The sequence below is a fragment of the Melopsittacus undulatus genome, chromosome 3 (assembly GCF_012275295.1).
Source record: "Melopsittacus undulatus isolate bMelUnd1 chromosome 3, bMelUnd1.mat.Z, whole genome shotgun sequence".
NCBI classification, from domain to species: domain Eukaryota; kingdom Metazoa; phylum Chordata; class Aves; order Psittaciformes; family Psittaculidae; genus Melopsittacus; species Melopsittacus undulatus.
The window spans coordinates 94,478,385-94,504,327 of NC_047529.1; the positions used below are offsets into that span (position 1 = coordinate 94,478,385).

Below are 25,943 nucleotides of genomic sequence, written 5' to 3' on the forward strand. Positions count from 1 at the left end.
CTACTCTGTGTAGTAAGTCTAACATTTGAATGCCAATATTCAATTTTTAAATCAAAGAAGTGACACTTTGGGTCTTTATTCTTCAGATTTACTCATATAATGTGATTTTTTTTCTCTCTCTCCTGTTGCTACAGGCTAGAAGTTATGTTTTTTGTCTCATATTTCTTCACAGTGTATTTGTAGAAAGGCAACAAACAGGAGAGAAAGAAAATGGAACAACTCACTAGAAGTCCCTGAGTGAGTCAGCACTCTGCATTTCTCTGTTCCAATTAATGAATACTGTTATTTGGAAATGGAGTCCTTATCTCTCCAGGTAAGAGGTTTGACCCCTGCTGTTTTTAAGATGCAGTCATATTTTCCTTGGTATTCCCTAATATGGAAGTAACTTTTTCCCACAAAACTTTTATTAGTTTACTGCTTATCAGTTTGTTTCCTAGCTGCCAGCTAAAGGCGCAGATGAACATGGTCCAAAGGAGTTACGAACATCTGGTCCACAGATTTACTGTTTTGCTGGCAAAGTAAAGCATCAGTGCCAACATCGAATCACAGAATCAGCTAGGTTGGAAAAGACCTCTAGGATCATCAACTGTTACCCCAGGACTGACAAGGTCTACACTACACTACACTAAACCATGTCACTAAGGGCTTCATCTGCACAGTTTCTGATCACTTCCAGGAACTCCATCACTTCCCTGGGAAGCCTGTTCCAATGCCTGATCACACTTTCGGTGAAGAAGTTTTCCTGATATCCAATCTAGATCTCCCTTGGTGCACCTTGAGACCATTACCTCTTGTTTCTTGGGAGACCAAGCACCTCCTTGCTCCATCCTCCTTCCAGGTAGTTGTAGAGTCCTCCCACATATGGCCAAGATGAACAACAGGTTCATACCCTCAGCAGCCCAAAGGAGCTTTAGCTGAGAAAGAGGGGTTAAACACCTACAGCCAGAAATGCCCGTGGCAGCCAGGATCCCCTGGGGTGGTACATCCTCTTTCCAGCTGCACCTCGGTCACCAGAACACATGCACAGCCTGCTGAGAAGCACACCTATTCTGAAGTGCTATGAAGGGGCAGTTGTCTCCAATCCGCTGGCAGAGGGAAAGCATCTTTTCTACTGCTGACGCTTTTGCCAACTGGGTTTTTGCTTTGCTATTTCTTCACAAGGTTATATATAAGGTTACCATACCACAGGGTTATACAACTAGGTTACTCTCTATGGTGCCTGCACGCTTAGGACCTGCCATGGCTTCCCCAGTAACCACACACGGGCTACCTGCAGGTCCAAAAGACTCAAACGCTACTTGTGTAAAGCTAGCTCTAATTTCCCTGCTCCACTCAACAGAAGCATAAAATGGCGGTGCCTGCGAACGCTCCCCACACGGCCGGATAGGACCTTCTTGCCGCTGGAATGGAACACGGTGGATGTACGTGTGTGAACAGGACTGTTCCCCACGGCCCGGCACATGTGAAAGCGCAGTGCAGTCTGCTCCGGTGCTGGCCGGCCCAGCACCCTCACCGGGCCCCTCGGGCCGCCCCACCGCTGCCGGCCCGGCGCGGCGCGGTGCACGCCGGGAGCTGTAGTCTCCACCGCCCCGCTCCTGGCGGCTGGCGGGGGCGGGCTCGCGCGGCTCCATTTTGCGCCCGTTGGAGGGGTGTGCAGGCTGTCCCGCGCGCCCGCCGCCGGCGGCAGCGACAGGGCCGGGCAGGGCCCCGCTACTGCCGCCGCTGCACCTCTGCCCCGCAGCCGGGGCCGCTCCTTCTCGTCACCCCCTGCTTCCTTCTCCCCTCCCTTCCTGCCGCCGGCACCGCCACTGGGGTGGGGCCCTCGCCCGGCCCCCGCCGCCGGCCGCGGGCTGAGCGCGTGTGCCGGGGGCGAGGCCCCGTCCCTCCGCGGCGGCGGCTCCATGGTGCCCGCCGCCCCCCCCCGCCCCGAAGCAACAGGCAGGACGAGGAGGAAGCGGCCCCCGGGGGTCCCCACCGCCCCGCCGCCGGCCTGAGCAGCAGCGCCGCCGCAGCGGGAGCGACCGAGCGGGCGGGGGGCGCCCGCGGGCCACCGGCGATGGCGAACCAACTGGTGATCCTCAACGTCTACGACATGGTGAGCGTCCGGCCCGGCCCGGCCGCGGCAGGCAGCGCGGCCCCGCACCTGTGGCGGCTGGTGCCAGCAGGGCCCGGTGCCCTTCCGGGGGGGTCTTCCGGGAGTCCCGTGGGGCGGCGGGGGAAACTTTTCCTGCCCTTCCCCTGCCTGTCCCCGCCTGAGTTGTCTCGGTAGGGGCCGGGAGATGCAACGAACCGGGAGGTGGGGGGCAGAGGGCTATAATTTTGAAGTCTGTCGGTTTCTGTATATGATCTGTGACCTGCCGCAAAAGTTTGCTGTGGGGCCCTGACGGGTGTTTTACTGCCGGGTGGACCCGTCCCTGGCGCAAGGGGAAACTTAACCTGCTGCGAGTGGTAGTGGGTAGCGAAACGGGAATGACCCCGAGCTGTTCCTCCGTTATTGCTTCCAGGGCACCTCAGGGGGGAGGCCCTGCCTTTCCTGCTCCTGAAAATCGTCAGAGTGGCTGGTAGACCCTCAGGATGGTAGTTGGGGATAACTGCCGTTTCTGTAGGGATAGGAGGGCTTGAAGTGCTGTGTCAGTAACATGCTTTTTTTTCACTTAGACCAGAATTTTTGAACAGTTTTGGTATTGCTGCTGCTTAGTAGAAATAAAGGAATTGTTCCAGCTTGATTTGCAGTCCTATTACCCTTCCCTCCTGGGTAATCTTTCTGTGACACCTACAGCAACTGGTGTATTGTCTTAGGTTCAGCTGGAAGCTGCTCAAATGCCATAGTAACAAATGAGGTATAAGTACCTGCAGAGAACAGGAGGTGTGGATAAGTAATATTAAGAAAATATTATCCTTTAATGCCTTTCAGTCGCTGAAAATGTAGAACAAGTAGCACTAGTTCTCTGACTACCTTCTGTGGTAGAGGGACAGTAAGATTCACAGCTAGTTTCAGGTAACCGTGTTTGTGTTACTTAGCTTGGTTTGGGTAGGCTTTCGTTCCACCACCATTTAAGTTGACCTTTTGGTGTTTTAAAAGGGTACAGAGTGGAGTCAGTGACTGCTGTCAGAAAACTCAGCTTGTTTGCTTGGGATTACTCAGGCTCAAATGCTAGGATGTTTAATAGCAACCAATAGGGAGCTCTTTGGCTTGGAATTAAAATGATAAATATTAGGTTATATGAACTAGCCTGATTCTTATAATTCTTTCACATTAATACTTATAGAAATCAGAGTTCCTGTCAAAGGATTTCTTTTTTTTGTTGTTTGTTTGCTTGTTTCCCCCTTCTGGTGTCCCAAGTTCTTTCTCCAGTGAATACAACCTGTTACTTCTACTTTGTTTTTCCTTCACTGTAGAGAATGAGGGGAGACTGGAGACAGGAGCAGTCTGTTGGCTTTTTTTTTTTCCAAGAAGGAAAAAAAAATGGAATCTTGGCTCACCTGGTTGAGCTCATACATGTTGCTGATGCGACAGAGTCATTGTGCCTTATAATAGACTTAAGGAGGAAATGGTGCTCTGTGGCATGCATATATATGACTTCTCTGGACTACAGTTCAAAAATATACATTGGAGAAGCTTCTTTGGCATGAAAAGAGATGGGTTTACATATTAACTATAAATATTTGTACAGAGAAAGAAGTAGGACTTCAGTTTCAGGACTTGTAACATAAGATAGTATCTCTGAAGTTGACGCTTTACACACTTCTGGCTCACTAAGATGGAAGACCGGGTGTTCTCGGGAAGATTTGCTTAGCTGTGCAAGGTGTCTGGGCCAGTTCTTGAGAACTTAACAGGGGGACTGTCTCCTGTGTAAGTGCCTGTCTGGAAAGTGATGCCATGGCCTCTGTGGGAAACTTCATTCTCACTATAATGATAGCACTGGTGGGGTGTGACTTCAGCATGCCTTTTCTTTTTCTCTTGTGATTGTCTACTCTTTCATTCACATGGTTCTCCTTCATCTCTTGCTCCTTAGATTTCTTTGCTGCAACCTGTATCCTCCTTTCTTTTTCATCTGGGGTTGAATTGCCGGGATCAGTTTTACTCCAACTATCCTAGGAAGGCTGACAGTTGACAGGAGGGGAGAGAGGTGAAAAAAGAGGCAACAGGAAGGTTGTGCTCATAAAAGCTAGTGTCATACTTTTCCTTAGGACATGTTTAGGGATGTTGGTTTTCCTGTTGTGATCAGTGGGGCTCTGCCTATAACAAAAAGTAGCATAGTCTCTAAAGTCACCATCTGTGGAAGCAGCTTGCCTTCCAAAAGAAGCAAGCATGCACACTCATTTGCAGATGTTTGATCACATGTAGAGATGGGGTCTTGTTCATTGGTCTGCAGTCCTAGTAGTTGCTGAAGCTGTGCATCACCACAAATGATATGTGGTGTAAGCTGAGACCACTAGGCAGAATATTTCTACATCCTATTTCAGGTTTGGTTGTTGTTTTATAATGATGCACCATTGACCATTACAGAAACAGACTTCCGCTAAACTGGAGATAAAATCTGAGGTTACCACAGTGTCTGAAATACACTGTTGATGTACATGCTGCCTCAGACTCTTTTGCTAAACGGTGCTCTAGGTCCATTTTAAACCTGCTTGAAGCAGGAGCTTAAACTAAAGCCTCACTTTCGTGTTGCACAGCAGTTACATTATAGCATGTTGACAGCTTGCTGAAATCAATTAATCAAATCAATCAGTGTTGTTTGGGGCACTAAGAGAGAAGGGAAGAGTCTTGTTATACCTATTTTGAAGTTCTGTTTATCCATCAAATCCTGCCACCTGTGTATTGAGGTACTAGCAGGTTTACTGTTTGTTTCTAGCATTTTATGTCAATTTGAGAGAGGTTTTGGAGGAGGGGGGGTGTTTGTATTTGAGGGTATGGATTTTTTGTTTTTCTTTTGGAACAAGAGACCACTGTTAGTCACCTGTTTGACAGAATCAATTCTCACTACAATTGCAACAGCCTATGAACATCTTTATTTCAATCTGAGTGCTAACTGCAGCTTCATTTCCCAGGCAGCTGCTTAGGTATGCAGGGGAATACTAGGTGACCTTGCTACTGCTGAAACATCTTACAGGAGGGCTGAGTTGGTTGGTTTGGAGTGTATACCCTTCCATTGTCCTTAATGCTTCAAAAAGCAGAAACCTTTGATAAAACCAACGGGCAAGGAGGCATGCATGTGTTGTACAAGAAAGTGGCCTTTCAAATACTGGTAACTTCAGAGAGGGAGAGAAGCTTAAAGACATATTTACATGCTGCAGATCATGTCTTTGAAAATATGATCATTAAAAGAGTAGGGTGAAGGCTTTAATATATTGTGTTTTGAGGACTGGAGAACTTTATGATTTCATTTTGACTAGACTTCTTAAAATAGCAGTTAGCTTTCTTGTGCCCAAAGTAGCATCCTATTTTTTCCCCTTGTGAAATAAGACTATAACAATTTAAAGTATTAACATAAATGAAAGCTCTGAACAAATTAAAGAAGATACTTGTGAAGCTCTGGGATCAGTGTTTCATTTCAGTGACATGACTATTGTGCTCATAGAAAAACACTTCTCTAATGTTTTTGTTCTGATAGTTATCTTAAACATGAAATCCTGTTTTGCAAGACTGCAAAGTATTGAGGGTATGGGATTGTGTGTCTTCTATACATTCTACTATGGAAAAATTCATATTCAAGACTAAATGAAGGGAATCCAGTTTGTGTAACAAAATCAAGGATGTAGCTTCTGGAATTCCAGAGCTTACAGCATGTTACTGCACCAGCAAGCTATACAGATGTCAGCTAAGTTACAGCCTTTATTTTATAAGTCATATATCTTTTTTTCAGCTGTAGCCAAATTTAGAATATTTTAAGGTGCATTTGCCCTGCATCTCTTTTCTTTGGTGAGATAAGGCATTTTATTCAATCAGAAAATGTGACCAACCTTCCAATAGCTCATCCAGATTAAGTAATAATTAAATATAATTACTACTCCTAAGGGGAAAGTAATTCTGCTTTATTGAAATTCTTTTATCTTCAATTAACCTATTCTGTTCTTACTGGAAATATTAAGTGAAGTGCTTGCTTTAGGCACTTCCTCCAGAGCTGCTAATGTGTTCAATTTGTCTCCAGTTCTCAGCTGTTGCAGGCTAGCAAGCCCCGTGTTTTGAGGTGGGAGTGCACACTTGAAAAGCCCTGGACTTGGGGAACACCTTGTTAGAGCAGCTTTCCATCCTTTTGGTCTGCTTCTGTACGGATCGATGAGGAGGGTTGGTGACCCACTTTTCAGTCTTCTCCCTACACCTTGCAGTTGGTGTTGCAGGAGAGAAGGAGCGTGAATAATTTCTGTCTCTTTTTTCTGCGTGGTAACAAACTAGGCTCTGTTACGCAAGATAGCCCATAAGCAGTAGAAGTAACTTCTGTTCAGTTTTTCAGAGAGCAGTGATAACCTTGCTTGGCATTTACAGATTCGGCATGTATGTGATGTGTAGGTTATTTGGAATTCAGAGGCCAGGCCCAGAGTTTTCTGGCCAATTTGGTGTCCAGGAGAGGATAAACTAGACCACCAGGGACCCTGTCTAGCTCAGTTATAGATTAGGCTCATTTGGATACACGTTCTCATTAGGCAAACATACTTTCTTCCTGTGCTGACAAACTGTATGGTGAATGTGCCTACGGTTTTGACTATAAATATCAGTCTAAAACTATTTTCAAATGGTCAGCTGGTGAGGTGTGGGATAGGACTGGCTTCAGAACTGAAAGAGGTTTATGCTGAAGGAACTCTTCCGTTTTCGTGGTGGCTTTGATTCTGCTTCAAAGAGCAGAATCCATGGGGGTTTTTTTATGTTCACAAACCCATGAAGTTAGCTGGGTAGTCTTAATGTTGTTCTCCTTCTTTCTCGTTTTCTCCCTGTTCCGTGTCTTTCTACACAGAGTACGTCTTAACCCAGTGTATTTCTGGATCTAGCTTCATCATGCAGGCTAGCTCTCTGCCCTTTTCTGGGGGCAGGAGGGAAAGAACTGCTGAGCCCTTTAAATAGACTAAGATGATAATTTAGTATAGTCATCCATACCCCACTAGCTAACATAGTGATGCATTCACAAAGCCAGAAATTAAAGCAAAGGGTAAAGTTTAGTCTTAAGCAAAATTTATCCACAGATTTCAGTGAGCCCTAATTTCAAATAAATACAAGGAACAAAATCCATCTTCAGCTAATTCATATTTACAATTTCCCACAGGTGGCTTGTCTGTAGAAGAGAACATCAAATCCTCAGCATCTTCTTGTCCAGATTATCATTTGTGTCCTGTGCCTGCTAGCACAATGGTGAATTTTAGGCTGAAACACTTAGAATAAGGATGACTGTAAAAGCCAAATAGATCCATGTATTGGGCCTGAAACTTTGTAATTTTTGGTCTGACTTGCTCTTTTTGACATTTAACTTGTCTTGATTTTCATGAATAGCTTCTCAGTCCAGAGTTTAATGTATCATTATTATTGGGGGAAAACTAGCTTTCAGAAATGCACATTATACGCTATAATGTTTGTAATGGTTCTATAAATTATGTACTAACTCCAGTGAGCCCATCTTAACCAAGTATGACACCTGTAACCTTTCCTTTTGTATCATGAGTTGTGCTGTTTTAAAAGTAACTGCACATCAGAAAGCACTTACTATGTCAGCAGGTTGTGCAAAGAAGCTAGCTTCTTAGCTTCTTTTTTTCCTGTTTGCTAAACAAATACTAATTTGCTGGGGTACTGCCTCAGTCCCTATCCTGTCAGCTGACTTTTTGAAGTCTGCTTTGTAGAAGTTCACAGCAGTGCCCTTTGGGACCAGGTGACCTGGGAGGAAAAAAATGCAACTCCTGAAGTAACTGACAAACTGAAAAGTGACAAGGTTTCTTGTATTTTTGAGAGGTTTTTCTTGCCACTTTCAGGTTTAAGGTCACAATTGAGGGTTTTCTTTTCCTTTTTAGCATTTGTTTGAGGCTCCTTTTGAAATTATGTGCCACTTCCAAATTTTTACTGCGTGGAGACTGAGATTTTGAAAGTTGTGATGTAGCCAAGGAAAGACGGGTTTTTCCTTTACAGACCTCTGTGAATCTTTAAGGTCTTGAGTGTCATAATTAGCTCTTGATAGGCACTTGCTGCTGCTGCTTCCAAGAACAAAAGACAAAGTATTAAGGGAAGGGTTTTTCTTTCCTCTTCTTCTCCCTTAAAAAAATAAATTCTTAATTTCTTGTTTCCTTCTGAAATGCAGCTATTATCTGTTGGCTACAATAGAACTGATATATTAGACCCATGCAAAAGACTAACACCTGATGCATGGAGACACAGGAGCCTGGAGAGAACCTGGTTTCTTGCATGATGACCTCCAGTTAAACAAATTAGACAAAACATACTAAGGATAATTTTAGCACATGTTGCATATCTCTGAGTGAGTCTTCTGCTCAGCTGGTGGTAAGCAGAAGTGTGATCACTGCTATGAATGACGGTTGGTGTGTGTATGTTACAGTCCTATGTTCTGGTGTTATTTAAACAAATTGGAAAAAAAAAGTGCCCCTGCACAATGACTGCAGTTAGTTCTAGAATGCATTCCACTGACTGGAACACCCTGCAACCTGTAACTTGTTCACAAATTGAAAGTTGATCTGAATTTCTCCAAGATTTCTCCTTGATTGACAGGCATTGACAGAACTGAAACACTGGAGTAGAACCTAATGGAATTAATTCACTGTGTGCAGTTAGGGGATTTTAATGGCACATTCCGTTCCCATAAAATGGCTTGTGCAGTTTCACTTTGTGCGGTAGGGTTTTATGCTTTTGATGTGGGGGACAAATACATCTCGCACTGCTATCAGAAAACAGTTCTGTCTTGGAAATTAAAGTCTTTTTTGTTCTCTTCTTTCTTTTTAGTATTGGATGAATGAATATACTTCTTCCCTCGGAATTGGAGTGTTCCATTCAGGCATAGAGGTGTATGGCCGAGGTACGTACAAGCAAAACATAGCTTATTCTTTGTTCTGGTAATGCTGCTATTCAGGAAAAAAGAATTTCAGGTAGCCGGTGAAGTCTGGCTCCTGAAACCTGTTCATCAGTTTTCTTTTAAAGTTCTCATCTCTTCTGCATCTAGAAAGACCTTGCATGTGAATAATACGTAGTCATCTTGATTCTTGTGTAAAGCTATGCAGCTATGGAAAAGTGTGTGGTTTATTCAGCTAGGCATAGAAACCTTTATGTAGGCTTTGAAAGACTATTGTTAAAAGAAATGTATGCTTCATATAAGCATAGTTGAATTGTTTCCTTGGTATTCTGCCAGCACTTAGTGCAAAGAGTTAATTTTTAACTACAGAAATAATAGTTTGTTGAAGGTAGGCACACAGAAATGCATGATGCTGAATAAAAACTGTCTGTTCCTATGGGTAGGTTGGTTTGTTTTAAAGAGCCAGTTTCTTTAAGAGGCATCTTGTGCATGCTGTTCACAAAAGACACACTTGTGATAATTATGGCAATTTTGCTAAATAGGTTGTACTTTGGGGATGCAGCTTTCTGATGCATTCAGGACACCTTGAATCCCCACTGCTCCCCCAAGGTATTTCTTGGGGGAAGGCTGGGGTCTGAGGTATTCAAGCCTAGCAGTATGAAGATACTCTGGGGTGATAGTTGTTGAAAGTAGTCCATTTCAAGAAGAAAAATCTTCTCCAGTTCTTTTTCTGGAATGTGTGTGGAGGTGAGGGGAGGCAGCAAAAGGTGTGGCATGCAGTCCAAAGACCACATTGCACAAAGTTAGCTTAAACTATAGATGTTTCAGCTACTGTAGTGATCACGTTGTGCCTGGGTTTGCAAGTGTTACCAGACCAACAAATTGATAAAACACAATGCTTATTGTTTAAACTCTTTTTTTAATTTCTTTTAATCCAAACCAGAAAAACCTGAGTCTTAATAGTGCTGTGCCTGAAATCTAGTTCTTGAGCTGTGCCAAATACATGTGCCTCCCTTCCTGTTCATATTACAACAGCTTTCTCGTATAGCAGGTCATAGCCCTGCTAAAACAATGACTTGCATTTTTCAAAGTACATCAAACTTTATTTATTAACCTGTTGTAAAAAAGATTGCCCACAAAACTGAATGCTAAGATTTAGATGATGTGTTACAAGAGTTTTGAGGAACGGAAGCATGAAATCATGCTTAAAGCTTTTTGTTGCACTCTGGGTGTGGCGTACTGTGTTATCTTAGAGACACAGAAGGAAGCTAAAGCACACCATCGTATTTTCATGTAGTGTAGATGCTTATGCCAGCAGATGCTACGTGCAGACTTCAGGTGCACGCACTGGTTTACTTTCTTGTTATAGTAAAGAACTTGGCACAATTGAACTCTTGCAAATCAAGAAATTAGAAGGCCACTACTTGCTGCCACACTTACAGCTGTACAATAGGAGCACTGTCAGACCTTTGAGGATGCAGTACTTTGAATCCCGAATCTATAACCATATAAATGGACTTTTAAGAACAAGTATGTATAAAGAACATTGGTAGGATTTACAAGTTAAATTGTAAATTCTCGCTTATACAAGGAAAACAATATATACTTACGTAAAGTTATTCAAGTTAAACCTGTACACTGATGTAGGAAATTTCCTGCCAGTTTTCATTTAGGTTGGCTGGTAACTAACAAACCTATTCTTTTTCAGCTCGTTGCATTTGTTACCCATTTAAGTAAAAAGTCTGGTTTCTACCTTTAGATCCTTGTGAAGTGATCTTCCAGTCAGTGAGGTCTGCTGCTCTTTACTGTTGTTGTATGCCATGTTTGTTAAATCTGAGTTTTCTCTTTCAGAATTTGCCTACGGTGGTCATCCATACCCTTTTTCTGGAATATTTGAAATTTCACCAGGAAATGCTTCTGAGCTAGGAGAAACATTTAAATTTAAGTAAGAGAAAACTATTTTCTTGCTTTTGAGAAGGCATATTAAAAAGACAACTTGTTGCATTTATTTTTTAATACAGATGTGTTGAACTATACTAGAGGATTTCTTTCTGATAAATTAGTGTTTTCTTTACTTAGAAATGATAGATGGACAGAGGTGATTAGACAGCATAGTGTCTACAGCAAAGAACATTGGGTTTAGCATACCATTGCAGTCCTTAAATGTGTACAAAGTATGTGGATTTGTGGCTAGCTTTTGTTGTTCATGTAATATATAGAATAGGGTAACTTTTTTCAAGGTAGTGAAATTTTTATGCAAAGAGAAATTTGAAGAATGTTGCCTTGACCTTTCCCTGCATTACAAGCTCTTGCCTGTTCTCAGCTATCTCTTAGAAACAATATCTTTTGGAGAGGAGGGGAAAATTGCATCTAGTGTTTGTCAGTTAACTTGCAAAGAACTTAAGTGAGTTACAGATGGGCAAGGAAATAATCTCATGATAAAGATGAAAGTAGTGCTGTAAAGTGGAATAGAAAGAACCTTTAGTGTTCTGGGAGGGCAGAAGGATCTCAACACCCACACTGGGGCCATTTTTGAGTAATTTATGAACAGTAATCCATCTATACCATGGAAGCCTGATCACCTACTCTTTTTCCTCTTCTAGAGAGGCTGTGGTTCTAGGCAGTACTGACTTTATGGAAGATGACATAGAAAAAATAGTAGAAGAGCTTGGAAAAGAATTCAAAGGAAATGCGTATCACCTAATGCACAAAAACTGCAATCACTTCTCTTCAGCTTTATCTGAGGTAAACAAACATGAAGGTCTATAGAAAGGTGCTTCCCAGGTAGCTACAGTGTGTCGTGTCCTTCCTGTTCTTTTGGAATGTTTGGCCTAGTTTCCAACTTCCTATCTCTGTTACCTTGGGGAAATGTCACTGGTTTTCAGGTTTTATTTGTGCTTATGTCCAAAGCACAAGATTTTGTTGTCAAAAAATATATATATTGTTGTTATACATAGTTTGTGTTCAAGCAGGGCTGCATTTCTAATCGAGAGACCTAGTAAATCAAGTATTAATAGGCTTTCAAAATCATTCCAGATGCTTGAGAGATAACTACTGAAGATAGAACTACGTGTTATTTGTATCAGTACTTCCCCACAGAGCCATCACACTGAAAATAATGTTTAAAGTTATGTCCTACTGTTAAAGAATAACAAAGGCATCAAGGTTTACACAGACAGTGTTAACCTTCTGCTTGAACAGCTTTTGGCAAGTTACTGCTCTGCCAGCACCTGCAGCCTGGTCATGTAGATACCTGAGTGATTGCACAAAGTATGTGACTGTGGAGTTGAAAGGGCTTTATTTTTCCCCCTCAGCTTTATTTTACCTTGATCTGCTCACCAGTGTGATCGAATGCCTGATTGTTCACATGTGTAGCAACACAAGGGAAAGTCTCAGGAACAAGTAACCCAGGACAAAGAGGGGAATGGCAGTTGTGATTTTTATGGTTAGTTGGCAATATGTGCTTGTCATAATGTGTCCTAATGTTTATTGAAGCACTCCAAGAAAGGGGTGGCGATTTTTTCCCTATGGTGAACTTCCATGAAATTTAGTTCTTCCTTTTTCTAAAAAGAAGAAGAAAAAAAATAGTTACTAGCACAGTTATTGTATAGCATGTGTTTTGTGTAGACTGAAAATGTTACTGAGGTGATTTGGTTTGTCATTCTGCTTGGAACTAGATGACCTTTTAAGATTCCTTCCAAAGCAAACCATTCTGTGATTCTATGATGTGCAGTGCTGGTAGAATTAAGTAGGGTGAGACACTTGACAGAGCTGTAGTTGGCATGAAATCTGACCTGTATGGCCAGGTTTATGCCATACTCTTCAACCACACAGTCACATTGTTTCTGTTTTGCATCTTGTCCTATTTAGTGTTCAAGCTGGCTATAGAACCAAGGATGTAATTACAAGTTCTGTGCTGCTCAGTTACAGCAGAGTAATGCTCCCATTAGCTATGATTTTTCTCCAGATTTGCACTGGAGTCAGTAATACCAGAAATGAATGTGCAGGTAGTTAAGTAAACCAGCTCACTTCTTGAGTAGTGATGACACAGCCATTTAATGGCTGACGTACAGTAAAACCCAAGTATTTAATGCAGACTTTGCTTTTTATTTACAGTACTGTAGTTCTGTTAGTGCTGGGTCCAGGAGACAAACTAATCTTTTCTTTTCCTTTTCCCCCTAGATTCTATGTGGAAAAGAGATTCCACGATGGGTGAATCGCCTTGCCTATTTCAGCTCTTGTATACCATTTCTCCAGAGCTGTTTGCCGAAGGAGTGGCTAACTCCTGCAGCCCTCCAGTCTAGTGTTAGCCAGGAGCTACACGATGAGCTGGAGGAAGCGGAGGATGCAGCCGCATCAGCTTCCTTGGCAAGCTCAGCATCTGGGTCTAGAACTGGACGCCACACCAAATTATAAGTCCTCCTCCAAAGTAACAAATGGTTTGAAATACTTCAGTTTAATCTCTCCAGCAATTGACTTCCTGACAGAACATGAGAGCTGACTCTAGAACACTGTTTTTATATGCAAAAAAGGCTCTCCAAACCCTATTTCAGCTCAGGATTACGTATGTAGTGAAAATAATTGCTGGGAGAAAAGGGAAGGATTTTGTGTGAAGCCACCCTTTTCATTTTCACCTGTTTGGTAGACCTGGGTTAACCTAACATCTTGTATAAAGCAGAACTTAAATTATTTGTTTACAGTATTGTGTACTGCTGTTTACAAGTCCTGTAAGGACTCCTGCCACCATGGAAGAAGAGAGAATTTGAGTTTGATTTAACTGTCAGTATAGATCAGAAGCAGTGGTGTGATGCCCTGAATAAACTCTCCCCTTTGTTTTCAAGATTTAAGGCAGGTGAACATTAAATTTCTGAGAAATGCCAGAAACTGCTGAATACTAGATATGTGAACAGGGTACTGTGCACTTGAAGTGGCTGATGTAAACAGGCAGATTGCAGGATGCAGGGAGACTGGTTTTGTCCAGTGTCTGTTACTGGAAGTATGACCTCTATGTTAACGAAACTGTGGGGTTTTGCACATATGAAGGGAAATTTCTCTCTCATTACAATGCACATTGATCCCTTTCTTCTTTTTTTAAATTAGACATGTAGTTGCATCTTCTATATTTACAGTCCACTTCACCCAGGATTTAGACACATGAATATCATGTTAGAAGCATCAGACAATTTTTCACTGTTTGCTTTGCTTGATTTCAAACTTATATATCGCAGTAATTGTATTTTCTTTTTGTTTTAATTTTATCGTTGTTGCATATAGTTTGGAATGGTGCAAACAAGCCCTTTATGGTTGGGGAATGACCTTGCTTTCTGCTGCTGATTTTGCTTCATTTGAGTTTGTAAACATTCACGTCCTTTTTTTGAGCTGTAAATTACTGCCCAGTTGTGCGTGTCCACACAAATTATAGAGAAGCCCTAATTTATTTTCCCACAGTCTCTATCTGTGGCATTAACTTTCTTGTCAGAGGTAATGAAGAAAAACCTGAAAATTGCTTATGCACCTGCGTGTTTACACAGCAGAACCCACTAATCTGCACACGTAATTGTATCGGAAGGTAAGAGATACTATTTTCTAAAAGACAGAAGTATGTTTGCTGGTAGATTATAATAAGAGCTAAATTATAATTAGTGATGAGAATATATAATGGAATGCCTTATTCTTGTTCACTTAGCAAGAGAATTAATGGTTCTTCCAGTCATTAGTGTAAATTAGTGAGGTTCTATTGTGCACCTAAGGATACAGTAGCACAAACAGGAGGGAGGTGAGCTTGTGTGTTTTGTAAGACTCGCTGCCTTAAACTAACAAAACCCACACTGATCAGCTCACAAAGAAGCGTGCATTACTAGAAGTATGAATGATGCTTACAAGCTTTACTTTTGATATGTTGCTGAGTTTAGTTTTTCCATTAAGTGAAATACCGACTACAGTTTCTGCTGTTTAAAAGGGAAAAAGGAGAAAAAGGTCCTCTTAGCCTTTTAGAAGGCAAGAATGCTTCACGTGATGAATGCTCTTAGCCATGGGTAGCCAGTGCCATTGAACCCTACCGGAAGGTGCAGTAGGCTGTATCCTGGTAAAAATTCTCACAGTTGCCAACTCTTACTCAAGTTAAAAGCAAGTGGAAGTTTCTCTGGTAGCAGTTGGTAGGTTGAATCCTGTGTCAGATAGTCTTTAAGTTTTCATTCTCCTTCTGTGATGCAGTGTAGGTACAGAGGGTACTCAGTTCTGGTGAGGGGAAATCAAGAGAGTCTCCTTCTGGGAAGAGTGGAATAATAATAGATGGCTCTCTGATTGTAGTTTGGTACGTGTTTTAATAATCAGTTCTACTAAGTGGGAAATGCTGAAAACTGACAAGTATACCACTATCTGTGTTCTCTGGTCTCCAGAAGCTGGACATACTGACAACTCTCCCTGTTGAGTGCTTTTTTTCACTTGACCCTCTATCTTTGAGTTCTCCTTCATTTTTTTCGTGTAGTGAAAATGAACATGGTGGTCTCCAGTCAACTCTCAAGCATTAATAGAACTGAATCTCACACTACTTACAGCTAAGAGAACAGGCTGCAGACAGGTTATTTTGTCTCTGCTGTGCAGCTGTGGTAGTAATATGACTAAGTCTCTTGGCCAAGGCAGGTCCTTCATTTCAGCTCAGGGTTGAGGCCACTGATCTAGCAATGTACTGTAGCTTTTCCTAGGTTTTAGGAAAAATAAATAGAATTAATTTTCATTGCTACCTTTTATGTACCAAAATCAGCTTTTTAGGCTTCTGATACATCCAGAGCGCTAGGTCACAAATCTCTACACCTTCATTAACACACACAACTACAGCATGTACAATGCAAGAACGTGACAGATCACAGCACAGTTTTTATTTAGAAGTAAAACTAAGACTATTTTTTATAAAGCAGACTGGAAAGTTTGTAACAAAAACCTTCATTTTACTGGTAGCTGTACAGGTGAAAATACCGTCTTATGCTCCATAACAGGTTTTGGGTTCTTGGTTTGTTTTTTTTGTTCTTGTTTCAAAACCATCCATTTGTTAATCCTGTGAGGAAACTGACCCCTGAACCCTGAAGGCTGTCGGGTGTTGTATCAAAGCAAGCAGTACTGTAGCTTCAGTCATGTGCTGTCAACTTGGCCTCGCTGGACACCTCCGAGAAGTCACCCTGCCAGTGGTTACTCCTATTTGTTAGCAATAGAGCAAGTTACCTTTCACCAGCATTACTGCCAAGCAGGGAATACTTAAGTCTACTAATGACCACACTGTGCTAGGACTAGAACACTCCAAAATGCTGTGAGAAAGCTGGACACCTGTGGAGTCTTTTCCATCAAAACGGGTAGAAAAACATCAGCACTTCAGGGTTCTGCTCTGTTTACTTTCTCATTCTTGTTTGATCTTTCTGTAAGATAGTACTTTTGATATGTATTGTGTTGTTTAACTCAAGGTCATTTTATTTAAATGCCATTTTCTGTTCAGCAAGCCAAAAAAATCCAATGTACTGTCCGTGTGCACCAGTAACTTCAGAGTGGCTTGGTAAAAACATAGTTGCATTACGTCTAAAATTTGCAATGCAATTCTGATCACTACTGATACATGATGATTTTCACTGTTGGAAGTTGGTTACAAGCTGAATAATCACTGATGCATTTTTTGTAAACTTGTATTCAAGTTTACTGTACTACATAGTATTTGTATAAAATTCAAAGAATTTTGACTTTTGTTACCTGTACATGGCAACAAGTTGTCTAGCATCTTAAATCCATCAGTTTATTAAAAATACTTTTATAAAAAAAAAAGACCATTGGCTGTGCATGTTGTTCCCCTGGTACCTACTGCTTTTGTCCGTGCCACACAAGCTGATCTTTGCTTTTGAAAGATGCTTTCAAAGGATTGTAAGACTGTCCAGGGGTTTCCTGTAGTTAAACTACAGGTTATATTCTGACATGGGCATCAGGAGCTGCAGTTTGGTTTGTCTGAGGCATTATTAAAAGCCACTAGTTTTCAGTAGGCTACATTAAAAATGTTTTCAGATTTGGTGTGATAACTACAGCAACTGGGGTATCCAAACACCTGGGTGTGCTTCATATGTGTTGCAGATACTATGTGCCATATCATACACATTTGCTCAACAGCCTAGTTCTGTGCTCTGGATTTGCACCAGGCTCAGCAGCCGTGCAGCAGGTGACAGGAGTCCGTAATGTCAGTGCCTTGTCAGCTCCTGTGAAAGTATGTAACTTACAGTAAAGTACCAATGGCAACACCAACCTCAGGTTTAGATTAGCTATTGGGAAGAAAATTCTTCATTATGAGGGTGCTGAGGTAGGGGCACAGGCTGCTCCATCCCTGGCAATGTTCAAGGCCAGGTTGGATGGGGCTTTGAGCAACCTGCTGTAGTGGAAGGTGTCCCTTCCAACCCAAACTAATCTGTGGTTCTAAGCCACTGCTACCTGCCTACACATTCAGGGCGCTAGTAGGTTGCAGCACTGTCCTGTGGCTGTTGGAGTCAGCCTGGGCAGGGGATGTTTTGCCATGCTTTGAGTGCTGAGCCTGGCATCTCTGTATATGCTGCTAATAGTGGCCAAGATACCTTTTGGAGAAGCTACCAAGATACAGGAGTGTTCCCTTTTCTGACTGTTGCTGGTCCCTCGTCACTAGCAGAGCTGCAAGAGAGTTGGAGGAACTTGTAAGCTATTGAAAGTACATTTGTCAGAGTTCATTAGTTAAAACTAATCATGGGAGTTCAAGATAAACTTCCTTGTGGCATCCAGTGGCTAAGAGTGCCTATATGTTTCTAGGAAGGTGATCAAAACATAGAATACGTACACTGCATAGTTAATGGGTGAGTAGCTGAGTTTAACTGAACAGTTCTTGAAGAAAATAAAAATGTTTCAAATTAATGTTGTGAACCAGTTTATTCAGGCATGCAGGGTTTATGTGGCAAATTCGTCATTGCAAGAGTTCAATAGGCAAAGATGTTTTATGGTTAAAGGCACCTTAGTCATATCACTCACCCAAATATTTTCTTTCACAGTGCTTCATACAATGTGATGAAAATGGCTGTTGGACAGTTCCTGGCTTTCTCAGATACCCTGTGGTTAGACCTGAATTAGATCACAAAAAGACCTTCAAACTTTTCAAGGAAATGGCTTGTCAGGGAAGCCGTGGCATTGCTTTGGGGAAGCAGGTGTGCTCCACCAGCAGCTGATTCCTGCTAGGCTACAATAGGAACCCCGTATTTCTCACATGATCTGGTGAGATCACTAAAATTAGCATATCACAAACTAAACCAGGTTCTAGCCGTAAAGAAATGCATGATTCCTGCACTGGCACAGTTCCAGCTTGCTTTGGGGATGATTGAGGGCAATATGTATCTCCTTAGAGAGGGACGTTAACAAACACCAGACCTGCTCTCACTCCCTTTCCTGTCCATCTCTGAGGAGCAGCCCAGGACAAGCAGAGCTCTGGTCACACCACTCTTTCTGCGGGCGTAAGATGGTGACTAGCAGTCCTGTGTCAGCACTGGAACCCTCAAAGAGAAAGCCTGCTGCACTTGCTGGTTGCTATGCTGCTTTCAGTCCATGCAGTTGTCTAAAAGAAGAAAAATCACTATCTGTCTTCTGAATGACACCAACAAAGGTGAAAGAGAGGAGATTCATGTGTGTCTCACAGGCTGTTCAAACTAAGCTTGCAGCTCTCAACTCAAGATTTCCTTTCAGGGCACCTTTTTTTTACCTCTTTATCCCCTTTCACCTTTACACAGCCAGAAACAAGGCACCCAAATACTGGACTGCAAGAAGCCACAACTGTGTTGCTGAAGCATTCCCGCTGGGGTTCTCTGCTTGGGAGGAGCATTAGGAAGGGGTTCAAGCCATGCTGGATGAGAAAAGCCTTTCCTGCAGCTGTGATGGCAGCCTTGCCTTCTGTCTCAGTGACTGTACTGCATGGAGGGTTCAAACACGCCTTGTGGGGCTCAGGTGTGCTCCAGGTGGCCGAGAGGGGTCTTCCTTTACAGTGACATAAATGATACAAATGGGACGCTGCCCTGCCGAGCTTGGCTTTTTGGGCTCTAGCAAACACGGCCAACCTCTAGCACCAGGAAGGGACTGGGTGTGAGGAGGAGACCCTCTGTTCCCAATGAGCACCCAAGCAGCACAGCAAACACGGTTTCGGCTGGCTCCCTTGCATTTCCCAGGTCTGAACAGTCATTACTGTTAGCTCAAGCAAAGCCAGTGCTTTCCTCTCAGAATAAGAATAAGGGCCTGTTAAACCCATCTAATGATAACACAAATCATGTTGAATGCAAAATTGCTTCTGTTTCCTGCTCAGGCTTCTGAGGCTTGCAAGTTTTGTTCTGGTTTTCACACTCCTAATTTGCCTGTGAGAAACGCTGCCTCCCTCCAGCCTGCCCAGTGCCTGCACACAATAGCTGCTTGGTTTTTGACTGGAAGAAATTGCTGAGCCGTTAAATAGCTGGAATTGAGTTTATTTTTCTCCTGTACTTCAGCTCATTCATTACTCCAGTCATAGCATCCTAAAAATTAAGATTTCTAAGAGCACTGGAATTTCCCTCTCTTTTTTCCTGTCCCCCAAGAGATGCTCTGCATCTTGAATTTCATGTTAGAGTCACTAATCCTGCAGCAAAGTGTCAGCTTCCAACAAATTAATTCACATGCCATTAAGCAAATAGGATTTGAGTAGTGAGGACTAGCAAGAGCTGATGGCAATGGAGCTGGCTCAAACACACTGTAAAGGTCAATTAATTTTTATGTCAGAGTTGGCAAGTTTAGTCAAAGCACTGAATGAGAACTGAGGACAGTCAGGATGAGCAGCTGAGCAGAGGCTGCTTGGGCCAGCTTCAGCACTTTGGAGCTGAGGGCAGAGAAACGCCTTGGGGAGTTTCCATCTTTTGAGGATGCTCTCATCTCTGCAATTGCTTGCTTTAAGCTGCTTTGCCCTTCCAGAAGCCTTATGGCTTCTGTGCGTGTTAAGAGGTTTAAAGGAAGGACATTCTCCATGGCTCAGACTGTTGCTTCTGCCCCATGGCTCACCCTACAAACACTCCCGAAGTGGAACACACACAGGGATGCTACACTCACCCTGTGCCTCTGGAGAGTAAAGAGGAGCTAGGCATGGGAACCTGCAGTCATCCTTCAGACCGGCAGCCTCTAGCGCCTCTCCAGGTTGCATGACCCTTCCATGATGTCCTCAGAATACAGAAACCTTTGCCCTTCCATCTGAGCATCCCAGAAAAGCTCTCCTGGTGCTCTTTTTCCAGCAGCCCCTTACTTTGGGAACAAGAGCCGCAGGGACATGCTGTCCACAAGGTTAAATCTCTGGCACTGGGGTGCTGCAGTAGATGCCAAGTGAGGGGACCTGAGCCAGCACCATGCAGCAGTGGCCACTCAGAAGAGCAGGGTGGGCTCTTGGAGACCCAGCAAGGGATTTCAAGGGCTCCATTCGTGGTTCTCCCCTGCCCATAGCATCACCTGACTCCCACTTCAGAAGAAGGCCCTGATGCAATTGTTCAGCACTAAGCAGCCCTTCAGCATGATGGAGAGTTGCATCTCAGGCCAAGGGCTAAAGCTGCTTTTAAATTTAACTGTGTTTTTAAGGAACAAACTCTACACTTGTGCCTGCAGTGTTTGAAAACACAAAACGCTGTGAGTAAAGTATGCGTAACGTATGCATAAAGCAACATTCCCATTTAAACAGTGCTGGTGTTCTGCTCACCTTGCCGTGCTTTTATGAGGCTTGGAACAAGAGTGAAGGTGGAAACTGCTTTTTCTGTGGTAAACTCCTGGGTGGCTATGGGAGAGCTCAGCCACCATGGGGCTCAAGGATGACTCGATTCACCCATGCCTTCTGTGGGCACAGGGGTGAGGCCCAGGAGAATGCAGGCATGCCAAGGGCACATTCAGCTCTGGTAGCCAAGCAAAGGAGGAGTCATGGGCAGCCAAGCCAAGACACTGGGGTGGCTGCTCTGCCATCACCCCCAATGAGAAAGCAGCGCTCTGCTCCCTCTTCTTGCTTCCCTTGCTGATCCCTTCATGGTCTGTTGCTGGAAAAGTGCTCTTTCCAGGCAGGGCAATCCCATGAGGGCACAGATGGAGGCTCATGCTGCTCATATGGCTTCACTCTTCAAAACTGGCCTCAAAAGGCACAATGGTGTGTTTGCACCTAGTGCATTTGAACAGAAGCAGGTAATATAACTTTAACCTGGCACTGTCAGTCACCAAGCTGATGAGACTTACCCAGTGCAGATGCTTCTGGTAGTCATTAGAATTCCAAGAACATTGGAAATTAAATGCAATACATACAGGACTAGTATTCTAAATACACTTGCTTAACAAGTTAACGTGGAGGAGTATGCTAGGAGCAGTGGAATAAATGAGTGAACAGAACATGTCATGTAAGTGGGTTAGGGGTCCAAAAAGGAAGGAGCATTATGTACATCCAAAGCTAACCGTGAATCCCTCCATCACTGCTGGGGCCTGGGAAGGCTGCAGCAGTGGGAGGGGAGTGAAGACAGAGGCAGGAACCCTCTGCACTCCTCCCCTGGCTGCAGGACCACTGCCCAGAGAGGCAGGATGAGGTGGGATAAGTAGGCTGGGAGCAGCACTGCTGCCAGTGGAACACGCTGTGGCCTTGGGCCTGCTCCTGCCTGCCTCACGCAATGAGCACTGCACGTGCATGGCGAAGGGACAGAAACCCACACACCGCGGCACTGGGGAAGGACAAGCAGGTCAGTAGCCCCATTCCTGTGCACTGCCAGTCAGTTCTCGGTTTCCATGGAAACCAGCTGCTGCAGAAATGTTATGAAAACGACATCCAAGATTAAAGCCAACAGATTTGCTTTGCTGATGAGAGGAGAGGGGCTTGCCACTGTACTGCCCTGCCTGTGGCATGGAAATGGTAACAGAGACGTTGCAGGTACCCCTGAGACAACCTTCCTGCCTGCCCTGTGCATCAGAGAGCTGGTGCAGCCACAAACCACAGGCAGGGGAGAGAAGGAGGGACTACAGGTCCCCTTAGCTCCTTACAGGTGGGTACAGCTCACAGCAGTACAAGAAGCAGGGCTGTTGCCATTTCTGAGGGCTGAAGTCCATCGCTGGCCTGCAAAAGCCAAGGCAGCAGAAGCAGGCAACAATGTACGATGGTGCGGTGAGATCTGCAGGAGGCTGTGAGACTGCTGCTGTCCTGCAGCACCTGAGTGCAGAGGGTAAAGGCAGCAGTGGCGGTCTAGAGATGAGTGCAGCCACTGCGAGGCTTCCTGTCCCTCTTACCCAAATATTGGACCTTTGTTATTCAGTGCCTGCTTTCATATTTGACATGGCCACTGACGGGCTGAAAACCAGTCTTGTATGAAGACAAAGTTTGGATAGGCCAGCTCTTATATATGTTGCTCTCAGAAATACATGCATTATTGAACAGACCAAAGTCATGCCTCACAGAGAAGCTCTGTAGCAACAAAGCGAGTCAGTCTTTGATGGAGTAATTGGCAGAAAAATACGCAAAACTTACAAAGCTTAACTCTCCCTCCATTTAATTACTCAATTAAGTCTCATTTGGAAAGAAGCCATAAAGATACTGAGGCATTTAGCCTAACAAAAGAAATGCCACAGCCCAGGTTAGGTAGCACAGCAGAGGCCAGTGGCTACTGCTCAGACCCACAGTGTGAAGACACTGGGATGAAGCTGTGCCCACCACCACAACAGAGACTCACATATCCTGTGAAGGCAGCAGAGCACAGGTGTGGACTGTGCCCTGTGCCTGTTCAGTTTAATGCAGTGCTGGCACCTACAGGTAATCCCGTCAGTGAAAGGACAGCCTTCCTAATGGGCAATGATCAGGCAAATCAGAGAAAACATCTGTGAGCAGATGCTAGCAAGGGGAACTGATTTTTAGAAGGCATTTGGATGTTTCTAGAAGTTGCACCAACATTTCACGACAATGTAGGCAGCCAAATCAGACACCAAGTATTTTTGTTCAAGTCCTGCAAACGACAGCTGATCGTAGCACTGGCAAACACGGTTCATTACTGAAAAGTCCCCATGTTCCTCGGTGCAGTGAAAGCGACAGAGTCTTGGTAGCTTCTGTGAACATTTTCCTGCATCTCTGCTGTGAAACCCACTCAAATTACTATAATGGATTACCCACAAGCCTGTTTCTGGAGAGACTCCCACAGCAAGGCTCTACGAAAGTTGAGGATGTAAAATTAGAAATCCTGGGAGCAATTTGTACTCTGTTTAGGAGTGTTTCATGTCCTTATGCAGTGTTAAAGCACTTCTACACAGGCCTTGGGAATATAAACACTAATTACTGTAGCCATGTAACTGAACTCATAAGGAACTTTACAGTACAACAATAAGCAATCAGATGCTAAATTAAGAAGCAGAACATGATGGTCTATAGTCCATTGAAGGAGGTACAAAACCCCTTTGAAGACAGATATGATATTTTACGGAAGAAACATGTAGCTCAGAAGTCTTAACTGAGGCATTTGAAGATACACAGTGTGAACAGACACATAGTATTGCAAATGATTGGATTTTATGCATATGCTTAGCCTATCAGTAAAGTGATTAACAGCTGAAAAGGACATGACAGTCATTTCATAGATAAGGACAGCAAAAAAAAGAATACATTATGCAACATATAAGGAAGTGATTAAATGTAGAGAGAGGGGAGCTGTGGCTTGGGTTCCTCAGTCTCCAGCTGCCAGACAGTCAGGGTATGATCCAGTTGCCTGCACTCTGGCACTGGGTTCCTCTTGGTTTATCCAGCCAAACATAACGTGCTTTTCCTACTGATTTATCACTGTCATGGGAGTAACAAAACTCACACATACTTGAAAGGAACTTGTTTGGCATGGACAGGATTTGCAGGATTGAGCAAGTCTCCCATCATACAGCCTTTCCCAGATTTCCTCCTGAACCCTCCTCCCAGCTCACATCAGAAGAAGCTCAGATGGTTTTTGAAGCCTTGCCAAGGAAGGCAGAGACTGATGTGAGGGAATCAGCTTTCCAGCCTACTACCTTTCATCCTGGATGAGCAATTTGCCTCGAAGTACTCTCCCTCCTCTGAAACCCTCTCACCCACATGGGTGGTGTTCCCTAACAGAACAGCTCAGCCACTCTCCTGATGAGCTTCAACATGTTTAAAAGGTTAGGGCAAGAACAGAGTCGGGAGATGGGTCCCATAGTAAATTAAAGTCTTCAACAGCAATCAGAGAAGCCAGGTTTTGCACCAAACCAAGGATTTAGGGAGGAAGCTCAGTCAGAAGTGAAGCTGATGCTGAGCAGCCAAGACAGGAGCCTGGACAGAAGATGAGAGGGACTCAAGGAAACCCTAAGAGGAAAGGCTATCTGCCGTGTAGAGACCCACTGAGTAAAGGGTAGATTTGTTTTCAAAATCTCCTTTATTCTGTCTTACAATGTAGTTCAGAGAGTTGTGCTGTCATTTTTTAATTGCTTTTCTAGTCTAACAATAAAACAGTTTGGACAGCCACGTGAAGAGAAGTGGAGAACAGCAGCATAAGGTCAGCTCAGTGTGCTGGGTGATCCATCCCAGAGGGGCAGCAACACTGGCTGCCCAGGAATGAGAGTCCTTACAAACCTCTTTGCTCTCACAGCCTCTAGCTGCCCCCGAGACAGCCAAACCTTCAAATCAGGATATGAATGCCCATGTCTGACTCCCAGATGGTCTGGCTGGTCTTCTTACCTTTTACTGAACACACCAACTTTTAAGCCAATTTTCAATCTAGAATTTGCCTGACCCACAGTTGCTACAGGAGTGGATACAGTGAGCTTCAAAACTGGTTCCCAGTATTCCTTTCCAACAGCAGCACAAAAAAAAGTATGTGAAAATCACCCATCAGCCTTGTAAAGAACATCATGTGCAAACTGCTAACTGAAAATTGTCTGAGACACTGATAAATACACTGATCACACAGCGGTAACTGAACTCTATCCTAAACCACAATTACAGGGCCTTCTGATAATGTCACTGGGCATTTTCTCTGTAGCTTTCTCTTGCAACACAAAAGTGTTCTTTCAGCTCACTGATGCTGCCACAGCTGCTGTCCTTTGACAATAAGTCCTGAGTATCCTCAGCAACATGAGAAGAATTGGTGGCTGGCAAAAACACACCCAGAATTCCTGCAGGCATCAAGCAAATGACACATATGAAATCCATGCATCCTGATGAGTGATAAAACAATAGAAGCATTTCATTATATTATTTTTTAATCTGACTCATGCATTCACTTCCTCTGTCTGAGTGAAACACATAGGAGAGAACAATTCCACATCCAACAGCTGGAAGAATTTTCCCCCAGTGGGAACTTCCTTGGCCAGCAATTTCTGGCAAGCAGCCTGAGGGACTTCAAATATGTTTTAAAATAGTTTCTAAAGCAGGAAAGGACCTTCAAAAAGGCAGTGAAATTGAGGGTTTCTGAGCTGGACTAGGTGTGTTACCTCCTAACCATGGAAGATCAACAACAAGATCTGTAGGATGGGCTCACCACTGCTGGGATGGAGTGAGAATGGTATGGTGGTATCAAGAAGTGTCTGTGGTGTCTGGACACCTTCTCTGACCCGCTTCTGTAACTCCTATCTTATCTTTGCCTAGAGCTGCACAGTTTCCTAGTATTTGTATTCTTGGGGAGACATGGAAGGGGGAAGAGAACATGGCCCAAGGGTTGCTGATGGCCTCTCCAGACCCCGGATGAATAGCTGTTCAGAACCTTCCTGTGGAAGACAGAGATGAAGATACCTGCATGCTTCTGTGCTTTTTTCTCGCAGGAGGCAAAGCTTCTGGGACAGAAGAGGTCTGCCTGTCAGTACCCTACTGGGGAAGGGAGCATGGGGCATGTATAGTCATGGAGCTGTCAGTGGAAAGATAGGTGATTTCTCCTGAGAACTGAAATG

At 43.7% G+C, this 25,943-nt stretch overlaps 1 protein-coding gene across 1 annotated transcript; it reads left to right on the forward strand.

Moving 5' to 3' along the window:
• Positions 1-1,654: 1,654 nt before the first annotated feature.
• DESI2 (desumoylating isopeptidase 2) lies at positions 1,655-16,809 on the forward strand. Its single transcript, XM_034060914.1, has 5 exons — positions 1,655-2,095; positions 8,939-9,011; positions 10,857-10,950; positions 11,609-11,750; positions 13,188-16,809. The coding sequence occupies exons 1-5, from the start codon at positions 2,057-2,059 to the stop codon at positions 13,419-13,421; spliced, it is 582 nt and encodes a 193-aa protein (XP_033916805.1). The 5' UTR covers positions 1,655-2,056; the 3' UTR covers positions 13,422-16,809.
• The last annotated feature ends 9,134 nt before the right edge of the window (positions 16,810-25,943 follow it).